The sequence below is a fragment of the Taudactylus pleione genome, unplaced genomic scaffold, assembly GCF_031769625.1.
Source record: "Taudactylus pleione unplaced genomic scaffold, aTauple2 ptg000627l, whole genome shotgun sequence".
NCBI classification, from domain to species: Eukaryota; Metazoa; Chordata; class Amphibia; order Anura; family Myobatrachidae; genus Taudactylus; species Taudactylus pleione.
The window spans coordinates 3,375,982-3,397,469 of record NW_028285029.1 but is presented as its reverse complement, the minus strand read 5'-3'; the positions used below and the strand labels follow the sequence as shown (position 1 = coordinate 3,397,469).

The 21,488-nt window shown below is 38.2% G+C and overlaps 1 protein-coding gene across 1 annotated transcript; it reads right to left on the bottom strand.

Moving 5' to 3' along the window:
* Nucleotides 1-4,252: 4,252 nt before the first annotated feature.
* LOC148479268 (vomeronasal type-2 receptor 26-like) lies at nt 4,253-19,711 on the bottom strand. Its single transcript, XM_088454684.1, has 2 exons — nt 19,588-19,711; nt 4,253-5,166 (listed from the first exon to the last, which is right to left on the bottom strand). The coding sequence occupies exons 1-2, from the start codon at nt 19,709-19,711 to the stop codon at nt 4,253-4,255; spliced, it is 1,038 nt and encodes a 345-aa protein (XP_088310810.1).
* Between the last annotated feature and the right edge of the window lie 1,777 nt (nt 19,712-21,488).

Here is a 21,488-nt window from a genome sequence, read left to right as displayed (position 1 = left end):
GGAAGATGAGTCATGAGAGGAGACAGAGAAACATCGGTCAGAGAGGTAGGAGGCTAGCCAGGAGAGGGATGTGGGAAAGATTTCTGGACTGCACAACCTGACTATATATATATGATGGGTGGTGCTACCTGATGAGCTAATTGCAGGCACAGAAACAGACAAATCTCAAGTGCACAACTCCAAATTATTAATAATATATATAAATGCAATACAATTTTGCAATCAATAGAGGTTTTTAGCATAATCATGGCCAAGGTTATGGACCTACCCACCATATCCAGGTAACCTCTTTTGGGTAGGTCCCTAACATCCTGCGCTCTGGATTTGAACCCTAGTATGTTGTCTTTTTCTGTGCCAGGAGAGAGATGTACATGTGGCAAAGCAGGAGACTTACCATAGGTGTCTGATAGATATTCAGCTCCCACTCCTGTTGGCAGACTTTATTGTGTGTCTATGTTCAACAGTTAAAAAAAACAGTTGTGTAAATTATCTTTATATAGAGAAAGATGAATCTGTATGACTGTGGAATAAGAATGCATAGTTTTAAAACCAGCCATTTTAGATAGAACGTTTGTGGACCTTAGGTTTTATAAAGGTGCTGCTCCCTGTGAGAGGCTGATAAAAGGTGGAAAATCTGGCCATCTAATAGAGATATAAACTGTTTTAGGTTAGATCTATATATCAAAAATAGAGAATTGTGTGGGATTAAATATTGTTTTTCCATTTTTAACAAAAATAATGTTTCACCAGAAAAGCATTGTGAGCATGTTCCTGTATAAAGCATGTCCTCTGTTCCTCACTGTCCATAGCTTTGTATCATTATCATCATCATTATTATTAATTATATATAAAAATTTACTTTTTTCTTATAAGTGATCCATTATAATTAACATGAATGTTCATAAATTTAGAATAATTTATTGCCAACCAAACTATCTGACTGTTTACTCCAGCACAGAGTACTGTACAACAGTAACTATACTAAACTTCTTAGCAGCAGTCACCTTATCTCCTGCATTATTGTGTAACTACGGGAAGTACTGTACATGGCCAGGGTGTTATCATGATGAAACTAGAGGAATTAAAGTCACAGATTAAGATTGTTATTGGTGAATGTATAAATACTGTGACATATAAGGGCCTGAATCAAATAGCCTTGTTAATTTACCACAATTTGTTATAGCTTCTGACTTTTAACCAGAGCTCTGGGTTAACATGTTTGTAATAATGACAGAAAGCCCTATTTAACACAGATTTCTTTTCAAGCCTTAGGAGGAAGTGAACAGAAATATGCTAAGTAGCTGCCACAGGCTGTAATAGAATAGCCCCTGTCAACTACATTGTGACTAATAGAATTTGGCCCTTAGAGTAGTTGTCAACCTCAGTATAATAATCTATTGCTATAAAATAAATGTTTATACTCAGTTTGTTGCTAATTCTAACTCTTCTTGCCAAATCTGTAATTTATTACAGAAATAAGAAATATAATTGGTTTAAAATGTACACCTCTGTCATTCTGTAAGAGACATCTGTAATAAATGTGTATAAATAGTCAAATTATAGAAGTTATTGAATACTCTGGTTATAGGAACAGACTTGCTTTGTAAAGCTGAACTCTCTCTAATTGTTGCTTTGTTGCATATGACTATTATTGCATAATATTAAAAGATAGAGTTGATATAAATAGACATTAGAAATGTTCAATCCACTTTCACCAAAACAATGTCTGTAGTATGTAATTAGTTTATTTATTTTTATATGATTGAGACACTATTATCATCCCTAGATGTTGAGGAGCAGGAATTGGCACCACCAGCTTGTAAGCCCAGGCATAGGGCATATATTTGGGACCTGTGCTGATAATTATACAAACTACAGGTATCAAGAATCCCATCATCCAGCCCCTGGATGGCATAATTCACAGTGAAACAGATGGGATATGGGAGATTGTTTGACTTTCCTGGGATGGTTGGAGATCTTTGCAATATTCAGGAACTTTGTAAGCATTCTGTCAGAATAATCATGTTTGATATTACTGTGCTAGTATTGCAGTGATAATAGGACACTTCTGCCTAAAAATGTTTTGCCTGAGCTGTACCATGCCCATGGCACCCTGTCCCTATCAGAATCTCCTGTTCTTAGTAAACTTCAAATGAGCTCTCAAGATCCAATTCTTCATCAAAGCTATCCAGCTCTCATACTAACCCATTGTTCTTTGCTCCTTGCTCACTGTCTGTATCAACTCTCTTTGCATCTCTAGGAAGCTGACTTCTTGCCTACTTTTACATACAACCATTTTTGCACCTTGTCACTGAGCTGAGCTCTGATTGCCAGTAGGATGCTGAATGAGATATAGCTCCCGATACTTGTCATATGGGAGTGGGACATTAAGCCCAGCATTGCTACCAGCATCAACTGAAGGATAATAAGTGGAAGTCATTTGTACATGGGACTACTAAATTGGATTCTGGTGAGAATATACTACTCAACATTGTTTCAGCAAAACTGGACTGTTCCTTTCATCTATTAATAGATCCACTTGTATCGGCTGATACAGCCCAAATAGGGCAGTGACTGGAAGGCTTTTTGTTCCTGCATTTACAACATTAACTATAACAGTATATGAAGATAAGTAGACTAGCCAGCTACACTATCTTTCTATTATTTAATTATTTCCACCTGCCGGAAGTGGAACTACACAGCACATCTGAGGCATGGTAAGAATGTTCTAACACCTTTATTTGATCTGTGCATTACATTCCTTCTGGACTGCTCAGAGAATCATCTTGAACAAAACAGGCATATTTTACCATTAAGTCTGCAGAACTTATTTTTGCAACATGGTATATGAGTAACAGAACTACACTGCTGGTTAGCCATAGCTTTATGACTTCTGGACTTAAATAGGCTTTTATACCCAGTGTTTTTCACACAATTGTGCTGCTATTTATATCATAGTTTTCATATATCTATATTTTATGTTTTATAAAAGAGATTATTGTTTCTCTCCCTTTGAGGGAATTATTATTGCTGTTTTTTCTCTTCCCCTACATCTTTAGCATTCCAAGTACAGAGATTTTTTTCTGAGATAGTCACTGGACAATTTAGCATAGATAGAGTGGAGTGCCCTAGATGATTGGCACCTGTATCTTATTTATTGTTCTCTCTGCATCTCCCCTTTAGAATGTAAGCTCTAATAAGCAGAGTCCTCATGTGCTTTTCATTTCTTTGCTTATACAATCCTCTGCTCTCCACTGCATACAATGGCAACTAACCCTTGGTTTCTGCCACCATACTGCCTATTTGGTTATTATGACTGCTGATGTACCAATGTATAGCAAAATTGTACTTGTCCTGCAATGTAAATTGTTTCTTTGTTTCTTGTCTTGCTTAATCTGTATTTGTACTTTGTAAGGTGCTGCGGACCCCTGGAGGCTTCATATAAATAAAGGATAATAATATAGCTAAAGAGGGGGTAATAGTTGCAAACATTTTTTATGGTTGTAGATGGGAAAATAACATAACATTCGCAATGGTAATACACAGAGAAAGTAAATAAATGTATCACTGACATCTTTGCAAACAAACAGATTTAATAAGTTTCATATTTTAATATAAGGACATTTTAACAATCACCAAAAGTTTAGTACTGGATAACGAATATTAAATTAATAGATCCTAAGTTAAATAACATAGTGCCCATGTGATTTGTTATAGACAATAAGTCAGATGCTTATGAGACCAATGATGGTAATTTAAAAAGGTTTGAATTTTACGTAACTAAGCAATTCTGACCTGGTTCTCAAAACATATAATAAGGTAAATGTGGCCATACAGCAACAATATAAATTGTAAGTGTAAAAAGCATTAATAAGAGTTAGTAAGTGCGAGTAGTGTTTATTCTTTATTGAGCAAAACTGATTCTGTAGGCACAATTCGGTCCTGGGCAGGCTTAGATGTAAATTTAGGTATAAAATGATACCTAGATGTAAATGTGCCTGATGTAATAAACCATATGCATCTCTTTCAGAAACATAAACATATTTCCAGCTTTTCATCTGACCATAAATGTTCCTTTTTTGTGCTTGGTATAAATCAGCTGAAAGAGCAGATCCCAAGATGTACACGGATCAGCATATGTACAAAAATATGTGACTTTGGCATGTGCTTCTTTTAAACACACATTAAGCTAATTCTGAATACTAATCTTTAGGCCCATTGTCTTGAGCTGTCTCTATCATATTACAGGACATCAGATCTTATTATTTTTTTTCCTATGGATAATTAGTTCTTTTTTGTTTATTTCAGATCTCTTCAGTATATAGTAGCATTTAGGAAAAAATATACAGAATAAAATTCCAATACATGAAGCTAATATAGCAAACACCTCTACAATCACAGTGTTTTTACCCTTACTGCTCAGATAGGCTGGGATGGCACAGACCCAAACACTGCAGAACAGCAGCATGCTGAATGTGATGTATTTGGCCTCATTATAGATGTCTGGTAATGTCCTAACCATGAAAGCCAGAACAAAGCTCACAGCTGCCAGGAACCCGATGTAACCCAACATGAAATAAAAGGCCAACACAGAACCCTCATTACATTGGATGATGATCTTCTCAGCATAAGTATCCATGTCATATTCTTGAAATGGAGGAGAAACTGACATCCAAAGTACACCATTCAAGACCTGGACAGATGAGCAGACCATCAGTAAAGAATTTGGTAGTTTAACTCCCATCCATTTTCTCCAGTAGCTACCAGGTCTTGTGGCCTTAAAAGCGATGCAAACCATGATGGTCTTAGCCAGTACAGAAGACACAGCAATAGTAAATATAGTTCCAAAGCAGACTTGGCGCAACATGCAGGTTATATGCTCTGGATGACCAAGGAAATGAAATACACAAAGTAAACTTAACTTTAGAGATATGAGGAGAGTAAAGCTGAGGTTCCGGTTATTAGCTCTGACAATTTGGCTGTTCGAAAAGGAAATAAATATTCCAATTATGATTATAATTATAACAGAAAATAATATGGCTATGGCAGAAAACAAAGACGTTATTTCCATTTCATATGAAAGAAACTCTTGAATTTTGGAAATACATTGGTTTCTTGCATCATTTGGCCATTCAGTGTTGCTGCATTTCACACAATTTTTATTGTCTATTGAATAAAAAAGTGGAAAATGTAAATATTATTTTTCTTCAATTTTATTCTCAGATTTCTATCTCTCCTTACATTGCTACCTTTCTCTCTACTCATTTCTTTAATTTGCTCTTGACATCTCTACATTAATGGATAAAATGCTTTTAAACATTTGCCATTAGGACCTCATATACCACACAGTGCAGAATATATGTATTACTACTTTGTTGCTCAATATGTTGACATATTGTTAAATATGAGGTAAAAGCTCATGTTGTGTGCAAACATCCCTTACTGGTCTGTTTTTTCAACCACGACAAGTGTAATATTTTATCTTATGTTCTAACCATAATTGTGCAACACTGTATACATATTCTGGTGCTTTGTAAATACTACTACGACTGCTACTATTACTTCTAATATTATCAGACTTTAATTTTTACTCACTAAATGTTAAGGGGTTGATTTCCCTAATAAGTGTACAGTATGTTGGGCCTATCTACTCTTCAAAAACATATGGCTGATTTACTGTAGTAGACTTGCAGGAGACTCACTTCTCTTAACTGGGAACTATGGTCTTTAAGGACCAGCAATATACTTTAAACTACTTTGTCAGTGGCCTGTCATTTGTCATCCTTAAACTTGAGGCTAACTATGGAGAAGTAATGAGAGGATTAATAGGTTAAAATAGAATTATTTTGTGCTCACAATTGTAATCAGATGTCTTTTTTCAGAGATGTCAACTTAAAAATTCAAAGATAAGATGGGGCAAACTCCTTTTTCTGGAATACTCTGATCTTTTTCTCAATCCTAAATTAGACAAATTCCACCTGTTTCCTGGTCATTATACTCAGACTGCAGCTGGCTCCTCTCTAGCATTTCATAGGCTATTGGCAGAATTTAACCTTTATGATGCGTTAGACAATTTGACTAAAGAGGTTGAGATTTTACCATTACATAATTCTTACTCTCGTTCTCATTGTAGATCAGTGCTTATTCTCCACTAAGCCTATTTATCTTTTTATAATTTTTATTATCTAAAAAATGGCTCCAGATTTTTTTTTCTTGTGATTAGGGCACTAGTCACATATACAGCCATTCAAATAGGAGCATCAGCATAAACATCAACATGCTCAAACACAAACTGACCTAAACAGAAGTTTTGTTTTGTTCAAGGTGCATAATAAGCACAAACAGAAGTCTTTTCTATTAGAATTCAGATGAAAGATCTGATACTGTTCTCTACCTAGATTCAGAACATCTGTCTTCATAAAATAGTTGCATATCTTTTGATCCTAGGGTAGCAGGACATGATGTCCATCACCTGTAATTTCAAATCATTTTCACATTTTAGAATAGGCCAAAACCCCTAACTGAATCTAATGTTAGTGCTAGCAGGATTAAAATGTTTAATACAAGGTACAGTATGTGGTTAGACTTTGGATTCTAAAGAGCTGCATTAAGTAATCCATTACGTGGCAATGCACTCTGTTTAATGAGGCTTTGATATTTGTAACCCCTGACAACAAAGTGTCACAATTGGTGTCTGGGAATTACCTGACTCAGGTGATGAACTGGATTCAGTGGAGACTGGCTTGACTGGAATCATGGATGATGGTAATAGCTCTATTGCATTAGAATTGTGCAGCAGTGAGAACTGCCTTTGATGATAAATGACTTGAAATGTTGGAGTGGGACCAGTAGCAAACTTGGAGAAACCAGACTGGGACTGGTAGGAAGGGTTGCTGAGCTGGACGGGGAACCAGTTTTTAGACTTGGTGTGGCTTGGACTGGGATCAGCAGGAAGGCTTGCTGAGCTGGATGGGGTACCAGTTGGTAGACTTGGTGTGGCTGGGAAGCTGTAAGGAGAATGGTGGTAGCACAGGAATTACTTGGTGCAGCTGGGAAGCCATAAGAAAAATGATGGTAGCATGGGAGCTACTTGATGCAGATGGGAAACCATATGAAGAATGGTGGAAGCACAGGAGGTACTTGATGCAGCTGGGAAGCAGTATGGAGAATGGTGGTAGCATGGGAGCTACTTGGTGCAGCTGGGAAGCCGTATGAAGTATGGGTAGATAACTTTTAACTCAAGGTATAATGGAGGACGACTGTAACTCCGGTTAGAACTGGAGTTTAACTGGACTCCAGGTTTTATGGAGGACGACGGGATTATCACCGGATAGGACCGGCAGGTAATCTGGACTCCACGTAATTGGAGGACGGCTGGTTCACTGGTGTGAACCAGTAGGATTTCCAAATGCACCAGGGGTAGCTATTAGCAGGACTGCTAGATGAACTGGTCTTGGAACCAGCAGAATTTCTGGGTATGCCAGGTATTGCTGTAAGTAGGATTTCTGGATTTTCCAGGTATTACTGTAAGCAGGATGACTGGTCTGAGAACCAGCAGGTTTTCCAGATGCACCAGAGGTTGCTGCCAGCAGGAGCTTTGGATACATTAGAACACAGAGAAACAGATATAGCACAATCTGTACACCATGGGAAGTAACGAGATGTTCAGAATGCCCAGAATGCTATCATAATGCTATTAGAGGAGGATGTATATACCCTGGGTCTGGTAGATATTGGTGGATATGGTCAGGTGGTCTGGTAGTAGCACTCTGAGTGGTTGAGGGCACAACATGCAGAGGGAGCAATCATCTCTGCAGTACTGAGAGTCAGAACTACACCTGCAATTTCAATCAAGGCTAGCAGTGTTCATAGACAGTGGAGGGCACAGGTGAAGAATCACTGTGCAAAGGAAAGCACAGTTCAAATGCACACACAGAAGTGTTGCAGCCAGTATGATTTAGAGCAGATCTACCAAGCAAATTGCACACACAGATCCATGGAGCAGCTGGCAGAGGTAAGTCTCAAGGTGAAAGGTAAAATCTAGCCAGGGTTGTGGCAGTACCCCCCTCTTCATGGGTGGACTCCAAACATCCAAATAAATACAAAAAGAACATGAAAAAATTAGACACCAGGAAAACTGGAAAATTTTCTTCAAAACATGACATTCTAGAAGCTTTAAACACAGAGACACCATAACTCTTGAAAACATATCTTCAGACATCTTCATCCTCAGAATAAGTAGACCATTCTTCCTCACTACAGGTGGAAACTTCACCACCTATGAAGTCTTTAGTAATCCCCAAATTAGGGCACTCTTCTGGAAATGTAGTACACAAAGATTTGGTATGAGAAGATGTAGAACAGGCATTATTTCACTGGTATCTTGGGTGGAAAAATGATCGTCTCCTCTGGAAAGCCGTAGCTCTCATGGGCAACTCCTGAGGAAATACGTGACTGGGAAGGACAGGGATAAATGACAGATGGTCATCATTAAATGGAGAATTATCATATGTGTTATTGAACTCAGATTCCGAGTCAGTATCTAAAGGTAGAATGCAAGAATTTGTATGGCTTGCAGACTGATAGGACTCCTGGGGGAAACTAAGCAAAACATGACCAGTTCTGATGGTGTTAAATGGTTGGTTCCTAAAGGTCCTTCGAGACCTCTTCTCTCTGAGTGTTTCATTCTATACCATACAAGCGGTATATAGGAGCATCAGAGGGTAACCATCTCTTATTAGAAACTTTGTCAGAGTCTGTATTTTGGGAGGTACATTTGTACAAAGGTGACAAGGAGGTGGGTGCACATCTCATGTTCAGGGTTGCTTATTTCATAGTGCTGCTTTCCTTGGATGCTTTGAGTTTGTTTGGACTTCAGGGGAGTGGAGGACTGAGCAGAGGATGAATACTTGGTAGAACAAACAGACTGCTTGAACAAAATTTTGGAACTGGAAACTTTGCTAGTATTGTGTTTTACAGGGTTAGGACCAAATTCTTTGATAACAGCTTCACTGAAAGTCTTTATATTTAGGAGCATTGGATCTTTGGACTCAATTAGTGTATTGGCCCAGTCCAATGCCTTACCTCTAAAGGAAAGGAGAAAGAACTTAGCGATGTTGGTAGGAGTGATACCACAGGTTAGATCTGTTTCCATGAATGCAGAGTATTGCTTCATTAATGCATAGTATTGTGATAAGTCCACATCAAAATAAATGCATTCTGGAGTTTCTGATGAATCCCGTGTGTTCAAGGAAAGTGGAGCACATTCAGGTGCAGGGCTGGTGGAAACTTGAGGATGCTCTGATTGATGGGGGGTTGAAATAACTGAAGCTGACAAATGTTCGGTATTTGGACCAACTGATGAAACTGGAAGAGGTCCAAAGGTGCTAGAGACAGTAGCATCAGCAATCAAAGCTGAGAATAGTCTACAGAGATTGTCGTCCACTGGAACAATATTTTCAGAAGATGATGAACAGGACCCATGATCAGAATTAGTAGTACAAAATTACACTTCTCCCTGAGAACTGGAAACTAAAACCGGCTCTTTGGGTGCTAAACTTGAAATCCCCTCCTGGGGTATGAGACTAGACATCCCCTCCTGGGGATTGGAATTTGAAACCCCCTATTGGGGTATGAGACTTGATATCCTGTCCTGGGGAACAAAACTTGAAATCCCTTCCTGGGGTGCCAGACTTGAAATCCCTTCCTGGGGTGCAAGACTTGAAACCCCTTCCTGGGGTGCAAGACTTGAGTCCTCTCCTGGGATTGATAACTTAGACACCCCTCCTGTGGTTACTGAGTGGAGTCCCCTGCCGGGACAATCAGATTCCGTGCTGAGTCCGGAACGGGCAGAATCCGGACTGGGACTGGAACAGGTAGAATCCAGCCTGGGACCGGAATGGGTAGAATCCGGGGCTGGGACCAGAATGGGTAGAATCCGGGATGGGACCAGAATGGGTAGAATCTGGACTGGGACCAAAACAGGCAGAATCTGGACTGGGACCAGAACAGGCAGGATCTGGGATGGAACTGGAACAGGCAGAATCCGGGCTGGAACCAGAACAGGCAGAATCTGGGACGGGACCAGAATAGATAGACTCCAGGATGGAACCAGAATGGGCACTGAGACATTGACACTTGGAATTACTGTTGGAGTTGCAAAGGGAACAGTCTTTAATGAAGTGGTCAGAAACCCCACAATAGAGACAGAGCTGTAAATAGTTGCGCCACTGGTGTTCAGCCACAGAGAGCTTGGAGCACAGGTGACCTCAATGTCTCACTTTACTTGGTATGGAAGAATGTTTGGTTTCTTAGGGATTCTAAGGCAGAGGTTTTAGTTGAGACAGAGGTAGCTCTAAGAAACTAGGGAATGATCAGAAAAATTTTGATGAGTAGAGCTTGTAGCTGTTCCAGCAGTTGATGGAAGGTAGATAGGGGTTCAAGTATGATTTGAGTATCATACAGTTGAGAGATAAAAGGATGAAATGCCTAAGGTGGTGCACAATTGAATTTAAAATATAACTTTTATTGGTTAATTAATTTTAATACTGTCTAATAAGACAGGTGATGCAGCGAAAAATGTAAAAGGTTAGATAATGAAAAGAGTAATGACTAAAGTGTTTTAAAAAGTGTATGCAACAATCCTGTATTACCACATATACATATATTTTATATCCACTTTAGTGAGTGTATTATGTGTCTCGCTCATTCTGTGTAATGTACATCACTTTATATAGTGTCTATTGCTTGCTGTTTGTCAGCATACAATCAGATATCTTTGTTATTTATAATAAGTAAAAATAGACACTAATCATAAGTGATTGCTGTAGTTGCTATTGCACCATCCAAATCTGTCTTTAACAGATGGTTATATCCGGGAATTAAGGAGTAATATTTTGTAATTGCTAATGTACTTATAGTGAAAATCACTATTATTAAATATACAATTAAATATCTCACCTGTGAAGTATGTATTACATATTAATGAACATATATCTCCAACTAGTCACTTACAGTATAATAAAGGTTTTTGTATATGAATTTCAACATTCAAAGAAGTGTTCATGGGAAATATATGTAAATGTTAACTGTGTAATTTCTGGTCTATCTGCTTCTCATGGGACCGTGAGTCAGCCCTTCCAGATACTGAATGAGGGACAGGAGGATAATAACTCCCAGTATGTAACTACAGATTGATTATGTAACACACAGTCTCATATTCGCCATGTACGCTCTTTATTATTATTGACTAACCCTCTCGGGTTTCTACAGAGAGCGTTAGGGATGTTGGATTATTAGATCATAGTTTAGTGGTTTCAGGATATGTTGTGAACCAAAGCTGCATTTCGCTTAAAGGCTTTGTCAAGGTAAGCCGAGCCGCTTACTGGAACTGTCTTAAATAACCGCAGGCATGTGATTTGAGGAGTGGGATGTCAATCAATCCCAAGTTATCTATCATATTAGGCCACATATGGTGCACTGCCCCTTCTGACTCAGACCAACATCAGGGTCAGTGATGTAGTGCTTCAAGTATTCTCAATCGCTCCTGGATTCTGTTCAATTGCTATCAGGCTAAAATAGTCCATTTCCGAGAACAATATTCTTTTATACTTTAATATAGGAAAACAATATTATTCAGCAACATTCCTAATGATCACAAATCAAGTTAGGTTGCGGTGTTAATATTAATAGCAAGATTGTCTATTAAGTATATCCATAAAAATATATATAATAATATTCTGGACAAGTCATGTGATTGTCCTATAATATTAACTATTGGATCCTTTACAGATCTATCCAATTGATAGATAATCATAAGGATCCTTCTGACCTGATGTCCTAAATCTATCATCTCTAGAATAAATTTATTCCTCATATCATTAATTCAACTAAATTATTACTATATACTGTAGGTTTATTATAAACTCTTATACTGTATATATAATTCTCATAATAATTAATTATCCCATTTAAAATGTATAATTATTAATAACAAAATCAATTCATAAATATATATATTAGTGAATATATCCAAGTGACAAAAAAAAGAAAAAAAATGAAAAATTAATGTAACTCATAAAAGTTATATTGGTGTAACCAAAATTAACCAGTGTATTTATATCATCAAGCTAATTTATACTCGATATTGGTTGAACTTAATATTGAAATGTATATGCATATATATATATATATATATATATATATATATATACACACACTTGTGCACATACATATATGCACACACCTGTGCCTATACACAAAAAATTTTGTGCCCAAATGGTGATGAAAACAAATTAAAAAGAATTAAAATAAAAATGAAATAAATTAGATAATGTGAAATGTGAGCAAATAATAGTGAACACCTATTCTGATCTCTATATGTATGTTCCTATTGAAATATATGATATACTTGACATTATCAAATAGTGCAAATGGGTAAATAAAATTAAAAAATAATAATAAATAATGAAGTTAAAAATTAAAAAGTTTATTAAGAATAGAGCAATAATAATAATAAATTCTATATAGTGAATTACTAAAAGTTCTTATTTGATTGTTCCAAAGACAATTGAATAGGCCAGAGTAAAGATTAATATAATCTGACCAAAATTGTGTCAAGAAATTCTTATATAGGATGGTCAGTTATTATTATATGTAATCTAATATAGTTATTGTCCATCAATATATATATATATATATATATATATATATATATATATATATATATATATATAGATATGTAATAAGATTTAACACTATTTTAAGAAGGCTGAATAACTTTTTTCCTCATTTAAACCTTTGGGTGTCAGTGTGTCTAACAAGAAAATAAATCTAAATTCCTGCTTCAGAAGTTCAACATCCACATCTCCCCCTCTGATGTTCATATTATTCTTTTTAATCTGAAGGCTTTCAACATTTTGGAGTTTCCATTATTGTACTTCAAAAAATATCTCGCTATAGGAGTCAGGGGTCTAAATTTCTTTTTATCTTGCTCCGCATTTCTTATGCTCCCTATATGTTCTAGTATCCTTGTTTTGAGGGTTATTTTGGTTTTTCCAAAGTATATTTTCTTACAGGGGCATTGAAGATTATAAACGACCCCTGTTGTGTCACAGTTAATATGCTCCTTAATATGCCAGATCTTATTATATCTATCACTGAAGGTGTTGGTTGTGATCAAATTTGGGCATGCCTTGCATCTTCCACATTCACTGGATCCTTTTTTGCAGTATAATTGTTTTCCCAGGGATTCTAGATGACTTTTTACCAAAATATCTCTCAAGTTTTTGATCTTCTCCAGCTTATTTGGATTTTATCTCCAACAATCTTAGCTAGGTCCTGATCTGTGCGTAAGATATCCAAATGTTTGTGTAGGATTTCTTGAATCTTCTGCCATTCATGACAGAATGTTCCCACAAATGGATGCAGCTCCCACTTGATCAAGCCCACGAGGTGAAACGCACATCGGCACGGAGCAGGGTGGTCCCGTTATTGCACAGGACGGGACACCCCAAGACCAGGTCATGTATTCTTGTACTATGTACTTCTGAGGTTACCTCCTCATTTGACTTGTATGGCATGTTAAACAGCACACCGCAGCTATTTAGGATTTACCCTTTCATTGCCAATCTGATTCATTCATTCATGTGGCAGGATAATACGTTGGCTACTAAGGATTCAATCATTCATTGCCTAGTTGTTTCTTACAACAAGAACAGGGTTATTTTACATCATATCATATATACAAAGAATATGTTAATCTACACATAAGCTGAAGTACACTGATTTTCAGCCAATTCATATTGCCTTTTGATAGGACTCATGTATATTATTGGGACCATCTATCACTGGCCAATATTTTTGTAATATGTTCTTTGTTGTATAGCAATTTTTTGCTGATATTATAGTTTTTGGATTAGAACATTATCTTAGGTTATGTTGATTATGTGTGTGTTGGATTGATATTATAGTTATTTTGGATTAGAACATTAGAACATTATCTTAGGTTATGTTGATTCAATCGCCATCAGCGACATATTTCTGATGCCTAAATATATTGGATTTTAGATACAATTTGACTGAACAATATTGCCGCATTCAATTGAGATATACTCTTTTGATGTATCTTCGCTACCAATGTATTTAATTTTGAGATCGCATTAATACGACCTTGTGCATATACGAGTGATAAAAATGTATTGATTAACAGTTTGAGTGTGACTTTACTGTGTTAATTCGAATAGGATCCCATTCCAATCTGATAATTCACTCATTTGTTGTCCAATGCCGTCAGATATGACAAACCAACAGTAGAAATTGGGGTTGATGAAGGGAACCTCTTCTTGACTATTATCTCTTGGGACTACTACACCAGCAGATCTCTCACTCCAAGCAGCAGAGCCTGATTGTGGAATCTATAGCCCCCACTTTTCTATTACACTGTTAACTGAGAATTAATATGTTTCAACATTATTTTTTACTTATAAGTTTCTATAATCTATGATATTAGGTTGAGGAATAATCCACTTATCTGTCATATTGGAAACAATTCCACTATATCCTACACTTCCCAGTGGTCCCCATCTCTTACTATCTATTCACTCATTTGCTGTCCAATGTCATAGATATGACAGCAGATAGTAGTAATTGGGTTTGATGACTAAGACCACTGTTGACAAATTATTCTTAGGGGTCACGATACTGGCAGATCTCTCGCTCCTTTTCCTCCACTTATTTTAAGTGTAAAAGGAGCAGCAGAGCCCAGTATTGAATCTGATGCCCCTAACTTTCTATTTTTTCTATTGCTCTCTGATATACCTTTTCCTGGCAAGAAGAAATTAATATTGCTACTTTATAGGATTTTCCAATTAACACCTAGTGACCTGGTGTTTTTTATATTGTATTACATGTTTCATGTTGTATTGTCTAGTATTAGTTTTTCCATATTTCGCCTATTCTTAATCCAGGTTTTACAAACTAGATTCACTCTTTTCACAACTCTGTGTGAGAGTTCTTGACATCTGTGTAAGTCCTTTTATTCTATTGTTATATTCATTAAAAGTTATGTTTTATATAATGCTATTTGAGCTTTGATATAATTGAAGCTATTTGAGTGCACCAACTATAGAGTTCTTGGTCGAGGTTCTTCTCTTTGAACCAACACCTATTGCTTTTCATGCTCAGGGGGTAGCCTATTAAAAACCTTTTTTAAGGACCAAGTTTGCTAAAATTATACCCATGATTATAATCATGATTCTTGGTAAATACCCATTTTGAAATCCTGGCTTTGAAAAGAATCTGCGTGTTTGGCTGATGGTGTATTTATTTCTATTTGTGTTTTCACGTATGTTTAATGAGAGTTTCATGATTTCTCACCAGAGTTTGTCTAAATTTCTGAGTTGTAAATAATGGCCAAACACAGCAGTGAAGTCAATATCGTCCAGTCACGGAGCTTAGCAAATTAACTCCTATAATGTTACTGTGTCCAATTTCTCTTGGTGAATGTTATATACAGTATGTATGAGAATGCAGGTCCAACCCCATAGGAAAAATCAGACCTATAACTATTTCCCACACTCCTGGAGCAGCAGTTGTAGGGTTAATAGATCTGAATAATGCCTAGTGGCAGAATTCAGAATCAGGCATAATATATACAACTCAGAAGCAGGCTTAATGTGCACAACTCAGAATCAGACCTAATGTGCACAACGCAGAATCAGGAGTGTATGGAGTTTTAATGATACTGGCTATAATATACAAAAGCATCCTCATACAATATTTCTGAAGTAGCACCAAACAGCCCTGCTCGGTGCACCTCGTCGTGTGCGACCCTGCTAGCATTTGGTATCTTTTTCAACTAAAATTGCATTTATTCACAATGTAATGTGGCTAAGATGCACCTGGAGACTGCACTAATTAATTTGATATCTGTGGGTGACTAAGGGCCAGATTGAGTATGGATCGCAATTGTGGTCACAGCTGTGACACACAACACAGTTGTGAAAATATCCTAATGCCTGCCAAAGCTCAGCCAGCATAAAGACACCTCCTTCTGATTTATCATATCCATCCAATGTTGTTCTTCATTTTAAACATCGGTACCATTGACAAACATCGACCATTCATGTAGCATTTACAGCAGGTCTGACCAAACACAAACAGTACAAGTCTCTTTGCATGCAGTGAGCTCTCAAGCTGCATATGCAATCGCAGTGGCTGATTTATTTACACCTAGGCAATGGTATTCAAACAGACGGCACACACGAGTTTTTCAGACTACTTCCCCATCACAACTCCATATTGCTCACAGCCTGTCATTCACTATCCAATGTATTCCTCTGTGTGTGCATAATCGCAGCATGATCTAAACACATGCACAGGGCTGGATAACCAATGGGGTGGATGGAGCTACAGCTCCAGGCACCCTTGTCAAAATAGGCCCACAGCATCTTGTGCTTTTGACTGTTGTAGCCATGATTTTTTTTACCTGTCACAACAGGCTGCGAGTAGGCGTCCGATGCCCCGCCCCCCTGATCGTGGGCCGCGAGCGCCCCCCCATGCAGGCTTTGCGTGACTGTCCCATCTGATGCCCCTCCCCAATGGAAGATCACACCAGGAAGGGGGTGTCAGGGCACTCCCCCATCCCCCCCAGCAGGCTGCGAGTGGCCACCTTCAGTGGCTGTCAGATGCTCCACCCCTCCCCCTGCTACATATCACACCAGGAAGGGGGGAATCAAGGCTGGAGCATGGCTTGGCGGGCAATATCAACAGTCTGTCTGGTCATCACGAATTACACCCCGCATCTCCTATGCCAGACTATCGTTGCAGCACTGCGCTGCCAGCTGCACGCACACCCAACAGATGAACATGCTAGGAGAGAGACAAAAATGGAAATAAGTTTGAATGAAGGTACTGGGGAGGTGGGGAGGCCTGTTTAACATCACATAAACTGTCACCTAAGGATACAATGAAAAATGCAGTTTTAGGATTTCTATTTTATGTTTGTTTGTTTTTTATATATTTAATATTATTTTGAGTTTATTATACTGTATAGTTGAATAGTAAAAAAAAAATAACATGAGGTACACTAACTATCTATCTCTCTCTCTCTATCTATGTCTACACTATAATTATACACACATATCTATATATACATAATGTGTGTGATGCCAGGTTTGACTACCTATATATATAGGCTGGATGGCTCTCCGGAATCAGAATAAAGTTAAGTAAGTAATCACAACACACTGTTGGTTGTTGTTTCCAGTGTGTTTTTGAGTGCCAAAATAAGAAATCAAATTATTTTATAAAACAGATTTCAATGCGCATCATAATTTTTCTTTGCCCTGTGCGCCATTAACCCTAGATATCCCTGAAGCAGCCATGTCTGCCCAGTGAGCACACCCACTGCTCTGTGAAGGTGTCCTGGCTGGGTGACTGATCCTCCTGAGGTGTTAGTATTGCTGGCTGTTTGGCTTCTGCTAATTGATCGAGCCAACAATGTTGTTGCCTGCTGGCTGCTGTGAATGATGATTACTGTTATACAGGCACTGACAAGATTTCAATTTGCCGATTTCATTAATACTGAGATGCCCACTTTCTGTTTCTTGTGGCGGGGCAGTACTATTGGCACTACAGAATCATGGCCCAAGTGACTCTGTGTTGTATCTCACTATGGTTTCTAGATCTAACATCTCAGTACATGGGGAATTCAATTCAGCACGATGATGAATAGCCGCAGGAGGGAGCTCCCACAGCTATTTAATTCACTGCACTGTGTGCATTGTTGGGAAGCAGGTAAATCAGAGAATGCCGGTTCTCCAACTAAAGTGCTGGGTGTGCAGCTATTAGCGCTATGCTAAGCTGGCAAACAGCTGTGCGCCCAGGCTCTTTTTTTGAATTTCTCCTCGCATCCCCAGGACCTAACCCTAAACCCCCCAGTGGTGCCTAACCCTAAACTCCCCCCCTTCCCCCTGTGGCTAACAGCTAAGGGCACCCCACTTACCTTCGATCTGAATGCCGTCTGTCAGGATTCCGGTGTCGATGTGCAGGCTGGCTTTGGGATTTAGCCGCCTATGTTTAGTCCAGGTTGGGATTACGATGCCGGGATTTCAACAGACGGAATCCCGGTCTTCTGTGTTTTGACTACATCCCCCAACCACAGTGCTGAACACACCTCTTGCGGTGGCATACAATAGGCCTTTCATAAATGTCAGCTCCAGGCCCTTGTGGACCTTAATCTGGCACTGCACATGCACATAGCGGCTTATATGCATGAACAATGGCTAACAATCCCTCGATCTGCATATCTAGTTGAACTTGTGATCGCTGCTGAAACAGACCCTAAGTCTGAAACTATATATGAAGTACAGTACTACAATGAAGCTGCCCCTGCTATTTTTCATGCCAATTCTATTGTGTTTCATTTACAGACTCAGCGGCCTGATTCAGGTTTGACCGCAATTCTGTGTTTGCACACAACTGGCCAATGTTTGCAATCTGCGCATGTGTATAAAATGCAGTGTGCATGCATGAACCAGGCATTGTGATGTGGAATGAGATTGCAGGCAGTATGCAGACCCATCACTCAGTGATTGACAGGAAGTGCTGTTTGTGAGTGGTGACAGGGGGTGGTCGTGTGAACACTGGTGTGTCAGTGTATTTGAACGCCATTGCAGGGGCGTGCATAAATTATTCACAGAGAACCCATACGCAGCCTGAGTACTGACTGCATGCAGGAAGTTTAGCAACTTCTGCAGCGGGGTCATGTCAACCACAAGTGAGCGTGCAGCTCCGATGTTACTCAATGTTACCAATGATTTTGCATAATTGCACATTACTATGGATGTGAGAAGATGGTAAGGGGGTAGCATTATGTAGGGCTGGGCATCTGCATCTTGTGCTATGATGGCATTGCAAATGCATTCATTAGCATATATTCGCAGCAGCCGGTTGTATGGGAATGCAGAATTGTGATCCAACCTGAACATGGCCCTCAGTCACACATAAATACAAGTGTCTCATAGGACCTTCATCAGTGTAGCCTCCTGATGCTCTTAGTTGCATCACATGATGCCCCAGATTGTAAGCTCCTAGGAGCAGGGTCCTCCTTCCCACTGTCTCACAGCCTTCTTCTCTAGCACTTCTATGACAGCCTTCACCTTCCCAGCTGTATTGTGTATGGAAAATTGTGTTTCTAATTGTTACTTGTGCTCTGTTTATAAGTTGGTTAATGTATTGTAATGTAATGTTCTGTGTACCCTTTACTGTATGTATGGCGCTGCTGACCTCTTGTGGCGCCCTATAAATAAAATGTAATAATAATAATAATCACATTATGACTAAGATGCATTTGCAGGAAAAAAAGCAGCTCATCTCATACAGAGTCACATGAGACCCGGTGGCCCATTCATGCCAAGCTTATTCAGGCATATTGAGGCTACGTGTATGAGGACAGATCTATATCACATAACATAATAAGGTCACAAGGTGCTGGGTGCTGATGCTGATTACAGTTTGATGTGAATTCACATATTATTTCCTTTGCTTCTAATTCCAAAACAAATCAGTAAAATATTGTACATATACCAGACTTATTGGATATTTCTCCTTCTGAGCACGGCACACAGTCATAGCAACATGCATGGTGTCCTCCCGTTGGTGCTTTTCTGTATCCATCCTGACACTTTTCAGAACATTGTCCATGTGGCATCTATTGAAACAAAGAGAAGAGCTTCTGCAGTTTAACAAAACATTTTATCATGTTCCCATATTTTTAAAGCTAACAGCTTAGGATCAGTATAGCCAATCTGCAGATATACTGGCAAGCACAAAGGTACTGGATAACATTTTTTAATAAATAAAGCAGTTGCAGAAATAAATCATCATTTTTCATAAGTTTTTTTTTGTGAAACTTTAAGTATCCGAAACTAAAATAGAAAGAAAAGTTACCCATGAGATTTGCAAACTTCAGTATATTATTTTTATTTTGTCTTTGTGGCCTACATATTTTAGAGGCAGAATTCTTTGTTCTTTCGTTGTGTGTCATTTGTATATAGTTTTATTTTAAAGTGGATACAAACGTGCTTTAAATACAGATGGCAAATGGAAAATCATCATATAAATGTAGAGATGTTGTTGCCTTTAGTTTAGACTAGGGATGTGCAGGCTCGGATAGGTTCAAGTTTGCACTTGAGTTCGGATTTTTCCCTCCAAAAAAACGGAACTCAGAAAGAGGCTAAACGTCATCTTACATGGACGAACATCATCATTCCAAAAGTCCAGGAATGATGATGTTCGTCCATGTAAGATGACATTTAGCCTCTTTCTGAGTTCCGTTTTTTTGGAGGGAAAAATCCGAACTCAACGTGCAAACTCGAACCTATCCGAGCCTGCACATCCCTAGTTTAGACCAAAGTACATAGTTATGTCCAAAAATTTTGATATGATACAGCTTAAAACATGGGCCACTCTTAATGATAGTAGGTGCACCTTTTGATTGTTTTAAGTACCCCATGAGTTATCCATCACACTAGCTCTTTGGCACACTCTAAATATCCTACCATGAACCAAAGCAAAGTATCACTAAAAGTGAATGGGTTGAAAATTGCTCAAATACATACAAAGTACTTGCTATATTTTGACCAGTTTAGACCAACCATCAATACTTTCATGTTGACAAGAATACAATCTGCACTTTTAGTAAGACTCGGTTTTAAATGAGTATGACTGAAAAACAATGGCAAATCCACCAAAACAATAAATCTACAGTTCTTGTGGCAGGCGAGTTTGGGAGAAGCCTTCACAGATAACTGTAAAGGCTCCATTAGGTCAAAATGTATATAAAGAGCTAAATTCATTAAAATGTGTGGGTCCATCCCCTTCAAATCCATAAACAGCCCTTGGTCATTCTGCCTGGTCTCGCATGGGAAAAAAAAGAGGGAAAAACCTACATGTTTTTTCTATGACCAGCACCAATCTGAACCAGCCAGGAAAATTAATGCAGATAAACTTGCAGGGAGACACACACTGTGGGGGTTCCTCTGCCATAACATTAACCAAACTCAAACGGGTCAGTCCAGAGCTGGAATTCCCCAGAAAGTGAATTTATAGTCCTTTATTAAAACACATACACATTACACACGTTGCATGCTTACCAAATCCATGGATGACCTCCTCTTGGATCCATGTGGTAGTACAATGGTCTTCAAACACAAAAGAATGGACATCTGAGCCCCATCGACATGCACTGTGTAGTGTTTAGTGTAAACCTGAAATGAAAGACTCACTTACAGATACACTAATATTAAAATGTAACTTTTATTTATGTTATTTAAAAATTCTAAAAATCAGATCAGTGAAATAAAAAAAATAAGTTGTGTTATAAAGAGAGAAAAAATAATAAGAAAACTGATCCAAGCCGCTCGGAGTCGCTACCCTGACTTAGGTAACATTATATTATTAGTATGGATACTGTATACTGTATATGT